The following is a 20,657-nucleotide window of genomic DNA, read 5'->3' on the forward strand; positions in this document are numbered from 1 at the left end:
GGTAAGCAACAATCTAAAACATTTCATATTATCCACAAGTTTTAACTTTAAACAAAAATAACATCAGAAATTTATCAAATTCTCAAATACTAGGCTAACAGCACGTTGTTAAAAATCTGAATGTAGAAACTGTGTATCATTAAGTCTCAATGCACTAGTTTTAGGACATTTTGCACCTTTAAAATCTGAGGACCTCAAAGAATTTTTGTTCAGTTATATGTATCTATATTGACCCTATTCAGAAATTTAAATTGGGAAATTTTAAAAACATTTGATTCACTTAAAAGTAACAATAAAAATTCTACAGTCCATTGAAATAAATTTTTATGAAAAAAATAGAGCTACTTTCCAAAACAAAACAATTTTGTGAGAAGGATGGCACTGTTCTGCAGTTTACAGATCTCTTCTAACGCCTGGCTTCCCAGATGACAGCTGGATTTACAGATCTGCTTTTACATTTCACCTGCTGCAATCCCTGAAGAAAAATCTAGCCTTGCTCAGATACGAAGTAGGAAAACAAAGGAATATTTTAATAGTTTTTTTCAAATAATGTAGGTCGCCTTTGCCATCCATCAAACTAGACAAGTAGTGGTTTCTTTCTTTCTTTTTTTTTTTTGAGACAGAGCCTCAAGCTGTTGCCCTGGGTAAAGTGCTGTGGCATCAAAGCTCACAGCAACTTCCAACTCCTGGGCTCAAGAGATTCTCCTGCCTCTGCCTCCCAAGTAGCTGGACTAAAGATGGCAGCCACAATGCCTGGCTATTTTTTTTTTGGTTGCAGCCATCATTGTTGTTTTGGCAGGGCCGTGCTGGATGCGAATCCACCAGCTCAGGTGTTTGTGGCTGGTGCCTTAGCCATTTGAGTCACAGGTGCAGAGCCAAGTAGTGGTTTCTTAAATGTTAGCTGCAATATGGAATCTGAAGCCAAATTGAACATTTTATACTTTCACATTAAAATCTATTGGTCTCTCTTGCACTATGACTGATCATAACTATTATTGTCAGTTGTTCTCCTTAAAGTGACAAGTGAACTTTATTCATTTTTAGGAAAATATCTGCCAGATACTCAAGACTAAATGGCTATTAGTCTTTCAAGCAAAAATAATGTTTTATGAAAAAAAGCTCTGGTTCAGCTCAAAGAAACTGAAGTTGCTCCTTCTCAATCCAATCACCACCTTTGGTACTTAATAGGGATTCTTACCATTTCCATACCACAGAATATTCTAAAGTACTCAAAATGACAAGATCTCAATTTTCCTGCTTCATCAAAGACATTTTTAAATGGAACTAGAATACTTTCTACTGAGTGCGACTGGCAGTGCACACTCCCTGTACCCTCAGTACCAGCTGAAGCCACTGCCTTGATTCATGCCCAAGGCCAGCAGTTTTCCCTACCTTTGCCGTACACTACAGAGCAAATGTCAACAAAGTGAAAAAGGCAAATAACATCTTAATATTGGTATGAAATTACTTCTGGCCTCAGGCACCTAAAACAATCTTGAGGATCCCTCAGACTCCACACTGTGAAAATTGCTGTTCTACATGAATCAAAAGTTAAAAAAAATCACAAGCAGTAAGAAATCAAAGCCTTTAAACATGAAATTTTAAAAGGGAGGGACTTTGAGGGACATGGGCCAATTCTCTCATTTTTCAGAAGAAGAAATGAAGATCCATGGTGGGCAATAAACATCTTGCCCAAGTTCATTAGTCAAGTCAGAGACCAGGTCAGAAGCCCGCTCACCACTTTCTGCCCCACCCCATTCTGCAGATTTAACAGTACCTGGGATAATACACAGGAAGAAAACATGTGTCTCTGATCCCAGTGGGCAAAACATTAATCAGCTCAAAGGACCATGGAGTGGACTGAATGTGTTTTTCACATTTTAAGTAAAAATGACAAAACTAATAGACTTCCAGTTTCAGTTATAACATGTAAAGAGTTCAGAAGTCATCACTGTCATCCTTATCAAGAAGAAAAAGCTGAATAAACTCAAAATCAATAACTCATCTTGGCATCATTAATAAACAGAAGTTGTAAGGCAAACCTTCATCACAAAATCTGGTGAGAGCCACAGCTGAGATTGGCTTACCCAAAGCAGAAGCTACTGGCGCCATAAACTGGTAGAACACCTAAAGAGTCATTTTGACTCACTGCCAGGCTGAGTATGGACTAGCCTGACAGTGGTCGCCACAGTCTCAGGAAGCCCCCACAACCACAGCGAGCTTCCCTTCCAGCAACTGCCACTAGGTCTTCAAAGTGAAGAGCCAGTAAAGACCCCCTAAGGACTCTGGCTGGCTGTGAAATATACCCAAGAACCTTCTCCATAACAAAGGTCTGCTCCCCAGGGGGAAAGACTTGCCAGCACCTGTCTGAGAGCCAGGGGAAAAAGGGCATTCCACAGACACCAGCCCCCTCTGTCCTCCCGCCTCACCTAAGGGGTTGGAGAAGCTAGACGAGAAGCAGCACTTAGGAAGGTCACAGCCCAGGAACACAGCCCTGCTGAAAGATGAAGATTTAATCAGAAGGCCCTCCCCACACTGACAGCTAGGATTAAAGCTGAGAAGGCTGCAGGACTCACGCTCTGAGGAGTCCTTAGGAAAGCCCAAAGCCGAGGCAGGGAAAACAAGGGACACTGGAGGGGGTTGAACACTTTGGCACCCACAGCTACAACAAGCATTACACACTGCCTAACTCATAGCCAGATTAACATAGAACCACACATAAAAGTCCAATTTACCTCAGTTCCTAGTACCATTGGGGTGTCCAAACTTTTTTCTTTTCTGTAGCACATGGGAATAGTAAGAGCTGTGTCACACCACACATGAAATACACAGCAATAAAAGCTGATGAGCAAAAGGAAAGGTCTGTGCACACTTTTCATGATATCTGATTCCACAGATAACCAAAACAAGTCCTCAAATGATCTGAATGTGGGCCCTCAGGACTCTCCTGCCCCGCTTCAGGAAAAAAAATCACCAGGCCTGCTAAAAGGCACGAAAAAAAAAAGTCTGAAGAGACAAAGCAAAAGCATCAAAATCAGCTCCAATAGGACAAAGGGGTGGGACTTACCAGCCAGAGAATTTTAAATAGCCATGATTATGAATTTAAAACTAATAAACGTATCAGATGGCAATGGTAAATTCTAATGCCTTAATGAAACAGCAGCTCTGCAGAGGTGACATCCCAAACACAAGTACAGATGTGATGTCACTGGTAAAGGGACAGAGGGGTGACAAGATGACCCCACAGGTAGCCCTGGACCTTGTCTGGTAGTGTCAATCTTTGATTCCGCCTTGCCTTTTGAACATTTCCTTCTTTTACACAAAGGGTAAAGCGTTACACCGAAAGGGCTTTCTAAGGAGGTAGCACACGTGGCATCTGTTCTGTAAACAATCTAGCCAATCAGAGGGCTCCCCTTTCCAGTGGCACTCTCTAGTAAGGAGCCATTTCTTTCCTTACTGCTATTTCAACTCTCACTGGTCTGCAGCTATCCAAACCGTGGTTCCTCAATTTCCACACCATTTGCACAAGGAACTGCAGGCACCACCAGCTCTTTTCTTTGTAATGCTTCTCTTTCATCTGCTGAAGTAGCTGGGTGTGGAACAGTCCCTACTTTACCATGTCTACAATTTGTGCTTGAGCAGTCAATCCCAGGTGGGGTTTCCCCAAACTGTTAAGTTCTCCACTACTTTTCTTTGAACAAAAGTCTATGCATGCGTAGCATTAAAATCTCATTTAAAAAAATGTATTTAGGGCTGGGCACGATGGCTCACACCTGTAATCCTAGCACTTAGGAGGCCAAAGTGAGTGGACTACTTGAGCTCAGGAGTTCAAGACCACTCTGAGCAAGAGTGGCTACTAAAAATAGAAAATATTTTTAAAATATTTTTTCTATTTCTGGAAAAATAGAAAATATTCTCTACTAAAAATAGAAAAATTAGCTGGGCATTGTGGCAGGTACCTGTAGTTCCAGCTACTTGGGAGAATGAGGCAGGAGGATTGCTAGAACCCAGGAGTTTAAGGTTGCTGTGAGCTATGATGCCATAGTACTCTAGCCTAACAGTGAGTCTCAAAAAAACAACAACAAAAAATATATATCTAAATACACACACACACATTTACACACATATATGCATTTGCTCATATTTATATTTAAGATTAAATATTTTTGCTACTCACTGTCTGAGATTCAGCTTTCTCCTGGAATTTCTTTCTTTCTTAAACGATTTCGTATTCTTGGTAACCTCTTGGCCTATACATTGACTTGGGGAGTTTACATTGTGAGCAAGACTAAGAAAAAAAGTCAACTAAATTACAATCTGATTCCTCAGGGTGGATTCTGTTATTATTTAACCATATCCTCAAGGTAAGCTTTACTTAGGGAAATAAGTCTTTTTCACAATGTTAGGATATTGTACCGCTTTAACAGCATTTTCTTTTGCTGCCCTCTTCTTGTGCATAATGTTAAGTTTCTCTTTTGAACTGGGCACATATTGGCAAGAGAATTCTAATCAATTCCCCCATGCCAGGGCTCCAGGAACCTCTCAGCTCCCTGATGTATTTGCATAAAATGCTATGTCTGAATTACTGCACTGTGCTGTGTGGACCTGTGTGACCCCGAGGATGAGGTCCCCTTGAGTTATGTGCCCAGTCACCTTGCTCACCTTACCACAGTCCCAGCCCCGGCAAAGGAGGCTGTTCCCCAACCCCCAACCCTGAGCGCCTCAGTCCTCAGTGGACTGTCATCAGAATGCTCACTGCTGTCTGTCCTCCCGACCATGTCTACTTGCCATCAGTCACACCTTCACTGTTCTCTTATTGTCTCTTTAGTCTATCTGTTCCACTCTCTCTTTACAGTGTGGGGAAGAGGAGGTTTCAAGTAAAGAAAAACCTAAAAAACCCCTAAAAAACTCATAGGTGATAGTCATTACTCAGGTAGGCTCAGGGGCCCTCAGCTGTGTTTATTATTATCCAGAAGCTTCACTTGACTGGTGTTCTGCAGGAGGCCACACAGAGGTCTCGCTGTCCTAGAAGGTAGAGGTTTCTGAAGTGTGCAACTTGCACCACTCAGGCTGGATGCCACGCACAGTAAGAGCAGCTCTACACACTGACAACAAGGCACCTGCAGATGTTACGAGGCCACTGACCTGCTCTGGCTTTACGCAGAGTGTACCAGAATGTTTACAGTTTTATTATAGTTTTACAGAAATTTTTCCAAAAAGCTAGAGTAGGTTTTAAATTCCAGGATTATGATTATCTTTTTGGGGGGGTTTCTTTTGCAGTTTCTTCTATTTTAAATAATCTGCTTCTTGTCAAAACTGAGGGCCTAAACAAGGACCTCCAAATGACACCTCTGTTGTCCTTACACCCCAGAGTCTGAGTTCTCAGGTTATAAGGACACAGCTTGGTGCCTGGAGCTGTGGTGCTCAGGGAACTGGGGGCAGGAAAGAGTTGGCAGATTTGACCTAGTGCTCCCTGAACTGCCCAATCTTCTTTCAAGCTGGCTTTCAGGACCCCGAGGGCACCAAATAGCAGCAGCTACAGGGGCTCCTTCAGCCCATGTCATTCGCTAGGAAAAGACAACCTATTAGACCTGAAGAAAAGCACAGGCGAAACAGAAACAGCTCTGGAGCATCCAGGAATAATGAACTATGTTGAGGCACCTGAAATCAAAGCACAGTCGCAGTCCTTAGAAGTCAGAGGCCCTGCATGTTGGAAAGCATTCCAAGTTTCCTCACTCCCCATGCCTGTGGTATGCAGTCAGCCCACCAACCAGCGCTTACTGAGCAACTACTGGGTACTTGGCTCTGCTCCCAGGGCAGTGGAGACGTCAAGTACAAACACAGGCAGTAGTCCCTGTCCATGATTCTGTTTGCCTCTAACTTTAAGGTACATGTGAGTCTTTAACTCAATATACTTGCTGTCCACAGCACTGCTTGGAGGAACTCAGCAGCTGTGAGGGCTCGGGGACACAAGCTCCTACCCACCACCTGGCTGCATGCCTCTGTGTGCAGTCTCTCCACGGCAGTCCACGGGTGGAAAACAGGAGGCTTGAGTAGAACACCACCCTAAGGGATTCACTCTGTTGGTAGCAAGCCAGTTCTCGGGGCTCATCCACCCTCGCTTTATTAATTACATATTTTATTTTGAGAAACACTTACATAGCACTTAAAATGTACTGGGCCCTGTCCTAAGTGCATTATAAATATTAACTCATTTCATCCTCACAACAACCCTATAAGATATCATCCTAATTTGAAGATGAGGACACTCAGCCACACAGAGGTTAGGTAACCTGCCCAAGGTCACTACTAACATGTAACTCAAACTCTTGCAGTCCAGATCTAGCGCATGTCATTAACTATTGAGCAAAATATTTAACAAAAGGGGCTGAGGTATTTATGTGACCACATAACATACCTTCCTGAGCGCAGCCACACTTACTTAACCAAAGAGTCTCTGGTGTAGAAGCTAAAAGAACAACCACATAGAAATACGAGGTGACTAGCCACCATAGTTAACATGTATATAGTTATCTCCTGTCTTTGGCTATTTCTGTGTGTCTCAAAAGCTTTCAGCAGGCAACTACCTACCAATCAGCTCAAAATACCTCTCTCAAGGCAGGTAGATCTGTGCTGACCAACACAGGAGCCACTAGGCATTTATGGCCATTTAAATTTAAATTACAATGAAGTAATGTTACAACTTCAGTTCCTCAGTGAAATCAGCCACATAACAAGTGCTCAACAGCCATGGGGGACTAGCGGCTACCACACTGGATGGCACAGGGAGAGACCATTTCCATCATCATAGAAAGTCCTACTGGCCAGCAACTGAGTCAGACTCTGACTGTGACTTCTTTTTACCTGTTAGTCTGAATACACTTATGGTAATAATTTGATCTTTTCTCCCATTACGAATACACACATTCATATTACATTTCACTTCTTCATAAAGCAAATTTTTACTTCAAAGTTCAGTCCCAAGAGGTATACTGGATTATATATAAGCAGGTCAAGTAAACCTCTGGTCCCCCAATACCTGGTACCAGAATGTATTCTTCTCTAATAATCAATGGCTGAATGTTTAAAATCAGTGAGGAAAAAGGAGTTCATTAAAAAGTGCAGCAGAAAGCAAAGACTGTAGCTTTGTGTTGGACATTAAACTCGGGACACACATTCAATGGGTCACAAGGAAACATGACAAGAGAGGGTGGCTAAGTCCATGCAAACTAATACCCCTATCAGAAAACAGCTCAGACATGTGTGCTACTACAGAAAGTGGGTCAGACACTTCCAGCCTTTGAAAAAAAGCACCCACACAAAAACAGGTCAAATACAATGGAAGCCATGTGGCCTAAGCACAATGCTGCCAAATTTCCCACTGCTAGCAAATATTTCCTTACAACAATTTTTAGCATCCTTAACCTCCATATCTAAATAAATAGTACCACTGTTGCATTTCACGTGGGTTCATGTAAAGCAGAAAAGCCACAAGTACAAAGTGAACAACTTAGCAATAGAGCACAAATTTTAGGACTTTTTCATAGCTAAAGAATCTAAAATCCAAATGTTTCCTTCTAATTTCTCAAGCTGAAATCCATGGAGGCCTAGAAAGACTACCCTTGTGAACAGTAGGAACTGTCTTATTTTAACACAGATCTTTGTTCATTTTAAAAATTCTCTTTTTTCTGTCCTTTTCTCCATTTCTTCTCTCACCCTTTTTGTCTATCCCACTACTTTTAGTAACACAATTAAATTTTTATGAAATTGTATGATAAAGTGGAACATGTTTTTTAAAAATTTCAGATGAATGAGGCATCACTTACCAAGCAGGGCTAATAAGAATGATTAATGTCTAGTCATCTTAAGTTATAAAAATTTTGTAAGCTCCTCATAAGATGCACATTAAAAAAAGGATACAAAAACAGTAATAATTACATTACATACTTGTGACTTCTTGTAAGAAATCCAAACACGGTCGACTACTTCCAGAAATACTTATTGAAACAGCCAGTGGGGTCTGTCCTTCATAGTTCCTTGTGTTTGTGTCCGCTCCATAATTGTATAACATCCGTGCACAGAGCACATCATCCCTAAGGGCAGACAAGTGTAAAGGAGTCTGTCCATCTTCTAAGCGGCCCAAGTTTGTGTCTGCCCCTCTCTGAAGGAACATTCGGCAATAAGAGTGATTACTTTTGATCACAGCATATCGCAACAGGAAGCCATTCTGAATGTCAATGTTGGCATTGTGGTCCAGGAGGATTTTCACACAGCTTGATCTCTCTCGGATAATGGCGAGCTGAAGCGGTGTTGTACCTTTATCACTGAGCGGGTCGACCTCAGCCTTGAACTCCAGTAGAAGTCGGACAAATGAGTCCCTGCCATAGTGGGCAGCCACATGGAGGGGAGTCCAACCATCATTGCTTTTTGCATTAATGATGTCGCTCCGGTATTCAGATTCTAACATCAAGCGTGCAATCCGGGCCCGCCCATGCATGGCTGCGTAATGAAGAGCTGTGAAGCCTCCGATTAAATCCTTAACTGTGGGATCAGCTAGAGTTAAAACCAAAATGAAAGTATTAGCAGATTCTAAGACAAAACAACAAGCACTTACCAAGGCACCAGACATTTTAGCCAATTTGCATATAAAACCTGAAACAATCAAACATTCTGATAAACATCATGTACCTGTCCCACAGTTTCATTCAAGCTCTCAAGTCTAGTTTGAATAGGAAATAAATTCAGTAGAAAGTTATCCAGTTATCAGAAGAAAATAAAGACAAAAAGCATGGAGTTCAGACCACCACATCCCCTTCCTTGTTAACTCAACCAACTGCCTTTGGCTACTCAACTACCCCATCTCAGTGCTGTTTCGTATTTCTTTTGTCTTGAACTTTTTCTTTTATTTTCTCTTGTGCTTCTTTTTGGTCTTAAAAAGAAGCATGTGCAGCAACATAACGCTGCTCTAAATTACAAATGTACTATAGTCTGGTAGACTCTGTTGTTTTACAGTGTATTAAGCGAAAAAAAAAAAGAAAAGGAAAGAAAAAGTTCTTCTGTGGTCTGTGCAAATTCCAAAGCATGTAAGATATATGGTAAGTGATCTTGATAAAGTGTATTTTCATAAGATAAAAGTCCATTCTGGCTCGGTGCCTGTGGCTCAAGTAGCTAAGGCGCCAGCCACATACACCTAAGGTAGCAGGTTCAAATCCAGCCTGGGCCCACCAAACAATGATGATGGCTGCAACCAAAAAATAGCCGGGCATTGTGGCGGGCGCCTGTGGTCCCAGCTACTTGGGAGCCTGAGGCAGGAGACTCCTTGAGCCCAGGAGTTGGAGGTTGCTGTGAGCTGTGATGCCACAGCACTCTACCCAGGGGGATAGCTTGAGGCTCTGTCTCAAAAAAAAAAAGAAAGTCCATTCTGAATTCTTAGTTTTATGTGAACTTTGTGGAGTTTATAAAATTTAAGCAGCAAGTTATATAAAAAGTTGGGAGAAACCTCAGCAGTATATAAATATTATTTTCTAAAACAGTTTGAAAAACCTCTCCTAAATTGACTGATCTCTGAGGAAGAAAAAAAATGATAATTTATCTGCTATGTGACCACTCAAGTCACAGACTTGGCACTGGCCTCGGCCCTTTCATTAAGCCAAAGATCAGTTCTTTGCAGGGGTCACCCACTGGCATCCATGGGTAAGGGGCAAAACAGGGACAAGAAGTACATATGCAAACCACCTCTTGGATCAATTCCATGGGGAAGATAAAGTGATCAGCCCTAACTACCTAAGATCAAAATGCATTCTGCCCTTAATTTTTAGTTTATTAATAAAAGAGAAAAAATTAATGTTTTTCACACACACACACACAGACAGCCTCCTAAAATACTCATGTATTGTTCAGCAAAATGTTACTTAGGTCTAGAACATATAATGAAAGCTGGCTTCCCTTAGAAAGACCTGTGAGGCAGAAAACTGTATGTAAAACAATAATACTATGGAGAGTATTTCCGTTAAAAAGGAGTTGCTAACAAAACCTATAAAAAGTAACTTTTTAAAGGTAAGCTGTATCATTTGAATTTCTAAAAACATTTAATGTAAAGAGACAATACACAATGGCAGCATTAATTTGATCTATTTGCAAATTCTATTTGGCTATAAAGGTATCATGTCTTGGCTAAAAAAATAAAATGTCTCATAAAAAACCTGTTTATTATGTGACTTAGAAAAGTCAAGAACCAGTATAACAAAGCATTTTGCTGCCATCTACTGGTAAGAAATGCACATGAGCTACTAAGGTTTCCATTTTGACAGGTGGTGAGTCCTGAAATCACTTAAATCTGTTTTCCTTACCTAAAGCTAAGTGAAAATGGGCGTGAAATCTAAAAGATAACCTCCTGTTCAAATGAAACAATAAATATTATCAACGGTCATTTCTAATCTACACCTGGCCAATCACCTATCTGCAGATAGTCCTTCTTAATTTGTGACTGAATTTTAAGAATACCTTTTTCACTTCTCCCACCGTTCATCCACCAAGGATGCCTTTAAAGGTCCCAGCCAACATCCTTATTTGGCAAAATTAAAATTATGTTATATAAAATTCCTTTTGCATCTTTGGTTTCCACTTTAGGTCTAAGATTCTACTTACATTTTGGTGCCATACTTAGCTAGGGAAAAACAGATTAACACACAATGATCTGCTTAGTCTCAGTAAAAAGCACTCAAGTGAATTAAATGAGCACACACTGGGAACATGGTACAGAATTAAGAACTACAGGATAACGGTGCATAAAATGTGTGTAGTTATTATTCTCAAAGAATTAACAAAATGGGAGATTATAAGGCAATGAAAATAGAAACAAAGCTTAATTTAAGGATTATTGTTAGCCAATGCAATAAGACAAGAAAAAGATCTCATTTGTAATAATAACAGAAACTACAAAATGCCTAGATAAAAAAAAAAAAATTCAGTAAGAAATATGTGAGGCACAGGCAAAGAAAAACTCACTTCATCTGTTGTTCAAATGTCCCTTCATCAAACTTCACCCAAAATAGCAAATCTAAAACTTACTACTTTGTCCAATTAGCAAACCTTTTTCCCCCAGGAGGGACTTATTTCATACAAGGTGTAGCATAATCTCAAGAAACTAATCTAAAATTAATGAAAAAATTTAAAATATATATTAATAAAAGCAAAGAAATATTCTCTATAAATATAGTTGTCTTTTTTCCAACAGGTTTATTGATGTAAAATAAAACTTCACTCATTTTAAGAGTGCAGATTGATAAGTTTTGATAATTACATATAATTGTAACCCACTGCCATGATTAAAATATAGAACATCATCATCTCAGAAAGTTCCTTTATCCCCCTTCACAGTCAATTCCCTGCCCAGACTCTGGGCCCTTAGCAAACCACTCACCAGTCAACGAAAATAAAGTTTTGCCTTTTCAGGAAACTCATACAAATGTTACATTATGTATGACTTTTGTGTTTGACTTGTTTCACTGAGCATGATGATTTTGGAATACTTCCATGTTGTGTATCAATAGTTCATTCTTCTGTATTGCTGAATGGTAGTCCATAATATAGATCTTTGATTTTTTAATCCATTCATAAATAGATGGGCATTTGAGTTACTCTGAATTTGAGGCCATGTGAGTAATGCTACCATGAACAACCATAGACAAGTATGTGGGGATGCATATTTTCATCTCACCTGGGTTTAATATTTGGGAGAGAACTGTATGGTCTTAAGAGGCTTGCCTATTAAGTTCTTGAACTCATCCTAGAAAAAGTGCTTTGAAGGGTGGACTAGACTCTGGCACAGATGCATAGCTTCCCAAGGGTGACCATGGTGATATTCAGCAATGAGGTATATACACTTTTTTCTAGGATGAATTCATGAACTTAATTATCCAACCTCATATGCACAATAAACTTTCTGAGAAACTGCCAAATTACTAGTTTGTAAGTGGAGATAGTATTTTACATTCTCACCAGCCAGGTATGAAAGTTCTAATTGTTCTATATCTTGGCATCATCAGTAATTTTAATTTTACCCATTCTAGAGAGGGTAAAATACTGGCTTATTGTGCTTTTAAGTTACATTTCCCTAAGAACTAGTAATATTTGGCATAGTCTTGTACTTTCTTTTGTGAATAGTCTGTTCATATCCTTTAGCCATTCTTATTGGTTGTCTCCTCATTAATTAGAATTTTTTATATATTCTGGATTCAAGCCCTTTATCAGAGGTTTTGTAAATATTTTCTCTTAGTTTTGTTGCTGGCCTTTTCATTTTATACACTGTATTCTGAAGGGCAAATTTTTAATTTTCATTAAGTCCATTATCATCTTTTACTTTTACAGTTTGTGGGTTTTATATACTATTCTAAGAAATCTTTGCCCAACACAATGTCACAAAAATTCTCCATTTTCTTCTAGGAATTTGGACTTTTTATTAATAACTCTTCAGTTCAGGTCAATAATCCACTCCCAGTTAATTTTGTGTATGGTATAATGTAAGGTCGAAGCTCATTATCTTCCATGTATATATTTGTTCCAGCAAATGTTATTAAAAAGACTATTTTTTCCCCCAATGATTTACCCTGCTGCCACTGCTGAAAATCAATTTACCATAAAAGTTCAGGTCTATTTCTGAACTCTTGTTTTGTTCTATTGATCTTAGTCTCACTATACACCAAAACCAGACTGTCTGGACTACTTCAGCTTTGTAAGTTTTGATAGCGATAGTAGTACAAGTTTTTCAGTCTTCTTTAAAATAATTTTGACTCAAGAATTTTAAGATTAGCTGGGTGGCACCTGTGGCTCAGTTGGTAGGGTGCTGGCCCCATATACCGAGAGTGGCAGGTTCAAACCTGGCCTCAGCCAAACTGCAACAACAACAACAACAACAACAACAAAACCCAGGCATTGTGGCAGGTGCCTGAGATTCCAGCTACTTGGGAGGCTGAGGCAAGAGAATTGCCTAAGCCCAGGAGTTGGAAGTTGCTGTGAGCTGTGACACTACAGTACTCTACTGAGGGAGATAAAGTAAGACTCTATCTCTTCTAAAAAAAAAAAAAATTAAGATTAGCTTGTCAATCGCTTTAAACAAGTGTACTGAAATTTTTAGTGAAACTCTACTAACTTGGCAATCTCCCCCAAATGACCTAAACAATATTAATTCCTCCAAGCCATGAACATGGAATATTTCTCCATCTATTTAGGTCTTCTTTAGTTCCCCTCAGCAATGTGTTGTGGATAGGTCATGCACATCTCTCACTAAACTTACTCTTAAATATCTTAAATTTCATTGCTATTATAATGAGTTAAAAATCTCATTTTCCAAGTATTAGTTGCTGGTAAAAAGAAAGAAAACTGATTCCTGTACATTGACCTGTGTGTCATTTTTGTAGCTTTCTGGTAATTTCCTACATGCATGATTTTGTTCTCTATAAATAGAGAAAATTTTACCTTTTCCTTTCTCTACAAATAGACAATTTTACCTTTTCCTTTCTAATTCATGACTTTTAACTACTGTTCTTCCCTTATTCCAATGGTTAGGCCCTATCACAGAATGTTAAATAAAGTGTAAAAGAATATACCCTTGCCTTGGTTCCTTTCTTAAGGGAAAGCATTCAGTACTTTACCATTGAGTACAATGTAAGCTGTAACTTTTTATAGATGCCCTTCCTCAGGTTTTGGAAATCACCTTCTGCTTCTAGTTTGCTCATCTTTATCATGAGTGGGTATTTAATATTATCACATGCACTTTCTACATCTATTGAAATGGTCATCTCGTATTTACCTTTTATTCTTTTAATATGACAACTCACACTATTAATTTTTAGATGTTAAATATAACACTTACATTCCTGGGATAAGCACTACTTGGGCATAACATAACACCCTTTTTTACATACCATGTGCTGAAGGCTGGATTTGCTGGTATTTTGTTAAGAGTCTTTGTAGAAATTGTCATGAAAGATACTGAATTATGGGTAGACAATGCAGATGAGGGGGCAAAAAAGATACTGGCCCACTTCGTTTTCTATCCTTGGAATGTGTTTGGTTTTATATCTGGGCAATGCAAACCTCATACATTAAGTTGGAAAGTGTTCCCTCTTCTACTTTATCAAAATGTTTATGAAAGATTGTTACTTAATTATTTTAATATTTGAAATGATTCAACAGAGAAACCAGCTGGACCTCAAGTTTTCTTAGTGAAAAGTTTCAGTTATGAACTAAATTTCTTAAATTGGCATAGGGCTACTAAATTATTTTATTTTTTTTCCTTCGGTCAGGTTTAGCAATGTACATCTTTCAAGGAATCTATCCATTTCTCTTAAATGGCACGAAAACGCTCATTACATTCCTTACTATTTTTTTTTTTTGATGTCTATAGGATCAGTAGTAACATTCCTTTTGCCATTAAAAACATTTATTTTCTGCCCATACACAGTATTTACATATTTATAAGGTCCATATTAAGTATTGTTACATGCATAGAATGTTTAATGAATGTATCCATCATCACCTTGAGTATTTATCATATCTATGTGTTGGCAACATTTCAAGTTCTGTCTTCTAGCTACTTTGAAATATGCGATACACTGTTGCTAACTCTATATAGTCACTTTACTCTCTGTGGAACAGTAGAACTCATTTCGTCTCTCTAACCATGTTTGTACCCATTAACCAACTTCTCTTCATCCCTCCATCTTCCACACATGTATGTCCTTTCCAGCCCCTGGTCAATCTATCCATTTTCTATCTCCTAAGATCAATGTTTTTGGCTCCCACACGAGTGAGAACATGTGGTTCTCACATGGTTCTCTGGTTATTTCACTTTCAAAATGACTTCCAATTCCACATTGCTGCAAATGACATGATTTCATTCTTATTCATGGCTAAATAGTATTCCATCGTATGTATGTACCACATTTTCTTTATCGATTCGTCCACCAAAGGACACTCAAGCTGACTCCAAATCTTTGCTATTGTAATAGTACTGCAATGCACATGGGAGTATCTCTTTGATAAAGCGATTTCTTTCCTTTGGATAAATACCCACTAGTGAGATTGCTAAATCATATGGTAGTTATGGTAGTTTTACTTATTTATTTTTTGAGAATTCTCCATACTGGTTGTACTAATTCACATTCCCACCAACAGCGTATAAGTTTTCCTTCCTCTGCATCATTATCTGTATCTAATATTTTTTGTCTTTTCAATAATAGCCTTTCTAACTGGGATAAGATGATATTTCACTGATATTTGATTTGCATTTTCTTGAGGATTGGGGATGTTGAGCATTTTTTCATATATCTGCTGGCCATTTGTATGTCTTCTTTTAAGACATTCATGTCCTTTGCTCACTTTTTAATGGGATATTTTTAAATTGCTGAGATGTTTTGTATTCCTTATATATTCTGGATATTATGTGTATTATGGTGTTCCTTGTTGGATGAATAGTTTGCAAATATCTTCTCCCTTTCAACAGGTTGCCTTTTCATTCTGTTGGGTTTTTTTTTTTTTTTTTTTTGCTGTGCAGAAACTTTTTAGTTTAATATAATCCCATTTGTCTATATTTATTTTTGTTGTTTGTACTTGTGATATCTTAGTCATAAAATCTTTGCTTAGACTAATGCCCTCAAATTTTTCTCCTATTTTCTTCAAGCAGTTTTACAGTTTCAGCTTTTAAGTTTAAGTCTTTAATCCATCTTGAGTTGATTTTTGTATACATGGAGAGATAAGGGGCCAGTTTCATTCTTCTGCATGTGGCTATCCAATATTCCCAGCACCACATTTTAAAGAGACTGTCCTTTTCCCAGCGTATGTTCTTGATGCCTTTGTTGAAAATTAGTTGGCTGTAAATACGTAGATTTATTTCTGGATTCCCTATTCTGTTCCATTGGTCTTTGTGCCTTTTTTTATATCAATACCATGCTGTTTGGGTTACCATAACCTTGTAATACATTTTGAAGCCATGAAATGTGACATCTCCAGCTTTGTATGTTTTGCTCAGGACTGCTTTGTCTGTTCAGGCTCTTTTTTGGTTCCATACCAAAATTTCTTTTCTAATTTCATGAAAACTGAAATTTCAATAGGGACTACACTGAATCTGCAGATTGCTTTGGGCATTATGGTCATTCTAATAATATTACTTCTAATCCATGAGCATGGATGTTTTTCCATTTGTTTGTGTCCTCTTCAATTTCTTTCATCAGTGCTCTGTAATTTTCCATGTAGAGATCTTTAACATCCTTGGTTAAATTTATTATAAGGTTTTTTTTTTGGTAGCTACTGTAAACAGATTGCCTTCTTGATTTCCATCTCAGCTAGTTCATTACTGGTATATAAAAATGCTACTGATTTTTTGCAGGTTGGTTTTGTGTCCTGTAACTTTACTGAATTCATTTATCAGCTCTAAGAGTTTATTTGTGGAGTCTTTAGGTTTTTCTAGATATAAGATCATATTAGCAAAAAGGGACAATTTGACCTCCTCTTTCCCAATTTGAATGCCTTTTTTTTCTTTCTCTTGCCTGACTGCTCTGGCTAGGCCTTCCAGTACTATGTTAAATCCTTTTTCTATTCTTGATTATAGTTATGTGTCTTTTCTCTTGTTTTCTTCACCAGTCTAAAGATTTATCAATTTTATTGATCTTTTCAATGAATCAATATTTTTTGTTTATTTATTCTGTCAATTTTCTCTATTATTTGCCCATTTCCAGTTCCATTGATTTCAATTCTTCTCTTTAGTATTTAATTCCCATTTTTACTTTGGTATTAATTTAATGCCTGTAGTATAGTTTAGTTTAGCTTTATAATTATTGTTTTATATTATCTTTTAAGAGATGAAATGAAGAAAAAAATGTATCTATGCTATCTGTGGTAGAACCACTCAAAGGTAAAAAACAACATTCCCTAATAACTACTATTAACAATGATGATAGAATTTCAGCTTCACTTTCATACATTTTTTAAAAATTATACATAATTGTAATCATACTCTAATTAACCTTTTCTCTGTATCTGGGCACTGTGAATGCCTTCATTTTAAAAATTATATATAATAAGGGATGAAATTTTTATGCAGAAAATATTTCCTGCTTTTAAGACTGTTTCCCTTGGATAAATTAACAGAATTAAATTAAATTTAACCATTAATTAAATTTCAATGAATAGGATTAATATAAATAGATTTATTGGGTAAAAGGATCTACATTTGTAAGGCTTTAGAGTAATACGCACTACCAAGCTGCTGTCCAAAGGTACTCTCACAAATTCCCATCCATGTACCTGTTTCACCATGTTTGGAATTACCATTTGCAAAATCTTTCTTTTTTAAAAAGCTAACAATAGTTCTTACCATTCTTTTGTGGACTAATTTGATTCCTCCCTTATCTTTCTTATTTTTATGTGTATCACCTATTTTATTGAGAGGAGATCTCAGCTGCTTTTCTCAGGTCTTCTGAGAGTTTCCTTTATAGATTTAACTTCTAGAGCTTCAGCCAACTGCCCTCACACCAATTTGCATTAACAATCTGAAGATGAATAAACACAGTGGAATATGGTCTCCTGATGCCATTTTCCTGAAGTATCCAACTTAGTCTTGGAATTTTAAAAAAAAGATTCAAGGTTGGAAAATAGAGATAATAATGAGTTTGTTATAATTCCCATCCTTGTAACAGATGCTTCATTACAATTCTGACAGCACACTAACCTGGTCAGAAGAATTACCAGGATTTGTATGGAGGTACTATTGTATGCATCCCATTCATGTTCAAAAATACCATTCGTGTTCAAAAATACAAGTATTGGCTGGGCACAGTAGCTCACACCTAAAATCTTAGCACTCTGGAAGGCCAAGGAAGGTTGATTGTTTGAGCTCAGGAGTTTGAGACTAGCTGGAGCAAGAGCAAGACCTCATCTCTTCTAAAACTAGAAAAACTGGTTGGGCATTGTGGCAGGTACCTTACTTGAGCCCAAGAGTTTGAAGTTGCTGTGAGCTATGCGGCCTTGGCATTCTACCCAGAGACTCTGTCTCAAAAAAATAAAAAAAAAACAAAAAAACACACAAATATTCTTGGACATTATAAACCTTAAACTTTTACTGTTTCAAAGCAGGATATTTGAAAGTAAAGCAGCAAAACATCACTTATCTGCACAAGTTAATGTTTTACCACTGCCACTTCATACCCCAAAATTCTGCATTGGCAGATTCAATCAAAATAAATAATAGTATAAGAAATACCACAAATTTAGAAAGTAATAAATTATAACAGCTATTTATATAGTGCTAGGTATTCTATTCTAAGTAATCTAGAGATGCTTGTATAAAGGAGGATGTGCATAGGTTATATGTAAATACTAAATACTATGTCATTTTATATCAGGGACTTGAACATTTGTGGATTTTGGCAACCTTGGGAGGGCCCTAGAACCAAGCCCCCTGGGATACCAAGGGACAACTGTCTATCTGCGTGGTCCAATATGGCAGGCACTCATCACTTGGGACCTCTGAGTGCTTAAAATGTTGCTTGTGTGAGTGAGGAACTGAACTTTTTATTTAACTGAAATCTAAATAGTCACACATCCTATGGACAGCACAGGTTTAGATTAAACCAGAAAGAGAGCCTCACTGTTTTTTTCCTTTTGGAATATAGGTAGGGCCAGTTATCCAACTCAAACTTGCTCATTTTCTGAATACAAGTAGATTTCTTCCAGAGCTACACCAAGTATGGTCTCATACAGCTGTTCCTCACCAGGTTTCCTGTGGCCGCACCATTCTCACCAAGCCATAGTCACAGGTGGCCTCTCTGAGTTTGGCTAGCTCCATGTGATCATTCATCAGTGGTTTTACCGGCCAGGTGTATGGACTTGACGTTATTTAAATTATTAAAATACATGATACACATATACCAATTTTTAGTTGGTATATGGCTGGCATTAGACATCTATGTCTCATTGCTTAAACTGGATCTGACTAGCTCTTTCCCCTGTTTCTCTCTTAATCATCACCATTTCGATTGTGGCAACTCTTCTTCCTGATCCTCAGTTATTCCTGAATTCTTTTACTTCCACCTCACATCCCACCTGCTCTTCTTGCCTTAGGGCTCAGGCCCTTCTGATATATTCACTCACTGTAACTAGTGAACTTTCTAAAGTACAAATCTACTTCTCTCATTCCTCTCTGTTAGAAGCTGATAGCTCACCAGCATCCCTGGAATAGACTATTGAATATGCTCCAATCATACAGAATTTTGTTCATTTCCCAAAAACAAATGTGTTCCCTCTCTCCTTCAACCGTTCACATTTAGTGTCCCTTGGGTCTGGAATAATTCCACACCTCCATCTGTCCAGCACCTCATCCTGCCTCATCTATCAAGATCTTTGCTCTAGCCTTGCTTTCTCTAGGAAGTCTTCCTTACCACTTCCTCACCTCACCCCAACAGACAATGAGGACTTATCACACACAGCACTTAACTCATTCTGTTGGAATTGCCTTGTTTATACAGCAATAATGGATTACAGTTAAGATGATGGTTTGAATCTCCCCTCTACTATTTATGAGGTGAATGACCTTGGGTCATTATTTAGCCTTCCATGGTTCAGTTGGCTCAGGTTTTTAATGCAAAAATATTTATTAACTTCACAGATTGCTGTGAGGAATTTGGCATATATTAAATGCTCAATAAATATTGCTGATAAATCTTTATCTACCCATTAGATAATGAAGTCCCAGAGGACCAGCCCCACGTTTGCTCATTTCTAGCATATGCTTGGTGCGCAATACATATTTGCTAAATAAATAACTCATATAAGACCACTTGGCTACCTCACCTAACTATACGAATTCTTTCTGTCTCTCACACACATGCACACATACACACACACACACACACACAGAAAGCAGAAGGAAGGAGAGAAAGGAGAGGGTAGAGAGAGAAAAGAAAATGAATCTTTCTTTCTTATGAGTTACTTTCCTCACTGTACCCTCTTGGGATCTGTGACTTCACTTTGGCGTACTGTCCACCACAAAATAAGCTTGTTAATAGGAGGTGCCGATCTGCCTGGAACTTTACAAGCTCTTACAGAAACCACATGGTTTTGAAAGTAGTAGGCATGCTGAATCAGGCAGCTTTCTAATCCCACCATAAGGCTGACTCATTTTCAATCTATTTTTTATCTGATAAAAGATCATTTGTCTCTCTGTAAGATTAAGGAATAATTATCTTAGATAACTAGTGTTAGTTTTCTCTCTCTCTTGTTGGGGGCAAAATAGATATGGTTCTACCCTCATAAAGGTTCAGACCACCTGGAGATACATGCATTAAATAGAAAATTATAAAATAATACATTATGCTTGTGATTGGTACCACAGTAAAAAGGTAGAGGGAACAATAATATCACATAACAGAGAAATAATATCACATAGGGACAATAGTATCATATAACAGGGATATAAATAAGGATTGCATTTGACCTCAACTAGATGATAAAAGGTTTCCCCAACAAAGTGTAAGTGAGATTTAAGGGACAGATAAGTAGGCATAAGGCAAAAGGGCCAGGGGTGGAGTGAGCATAGGAACGACCCAGGCAGCACCTCCCATCCCTGCCAAACAATGCAGAGGTGCTGCAGTTCAAAGATG

General features: G+C 38.1%; 1 protein-coding gene across 3 annotated transcripts in view; it reads right to left on the minus strand.

The window, feature by feature from the left end:
- ASB7 (ankyrin repeat and SOCS box containing 7) overlaps positions 1–20,657 on the minus strand; it is a 42,507-nt gene that overhangs the window by 8,734 nt on the left and 13,116 nt on the right. For all 3 annotated transcript variants that reach the window (XM_023512599.1, XM_023512600.1, XM_023512601.1), the window contains one exon: positions 7,948–8,553. In XM_023512599.1, coding sequence (XP_023368367.1) covers positions 7,948–8,553 — 606 coding nt within the window. The remainder of the gene's footprint in view (positions 1–7,947; positions 8,554–20,657) is intronic.

The sequence above is a fragment of the Otolemur garnettii genome, unplaced genomic scaffold, assembly GCF_000181295.1.
Source record: "Otolemur garnettii isolate 467f Iridium unplaced genomic scaffold, OtoGar3 scaffold00029, whole genome shotgun sequence".
Classification (NCBI taxonomy): Eukaryota; Metazoa; Chordata; class Mammalia; order Primates; family Galagidae; genus Otolemur; species Otolemur garnettii.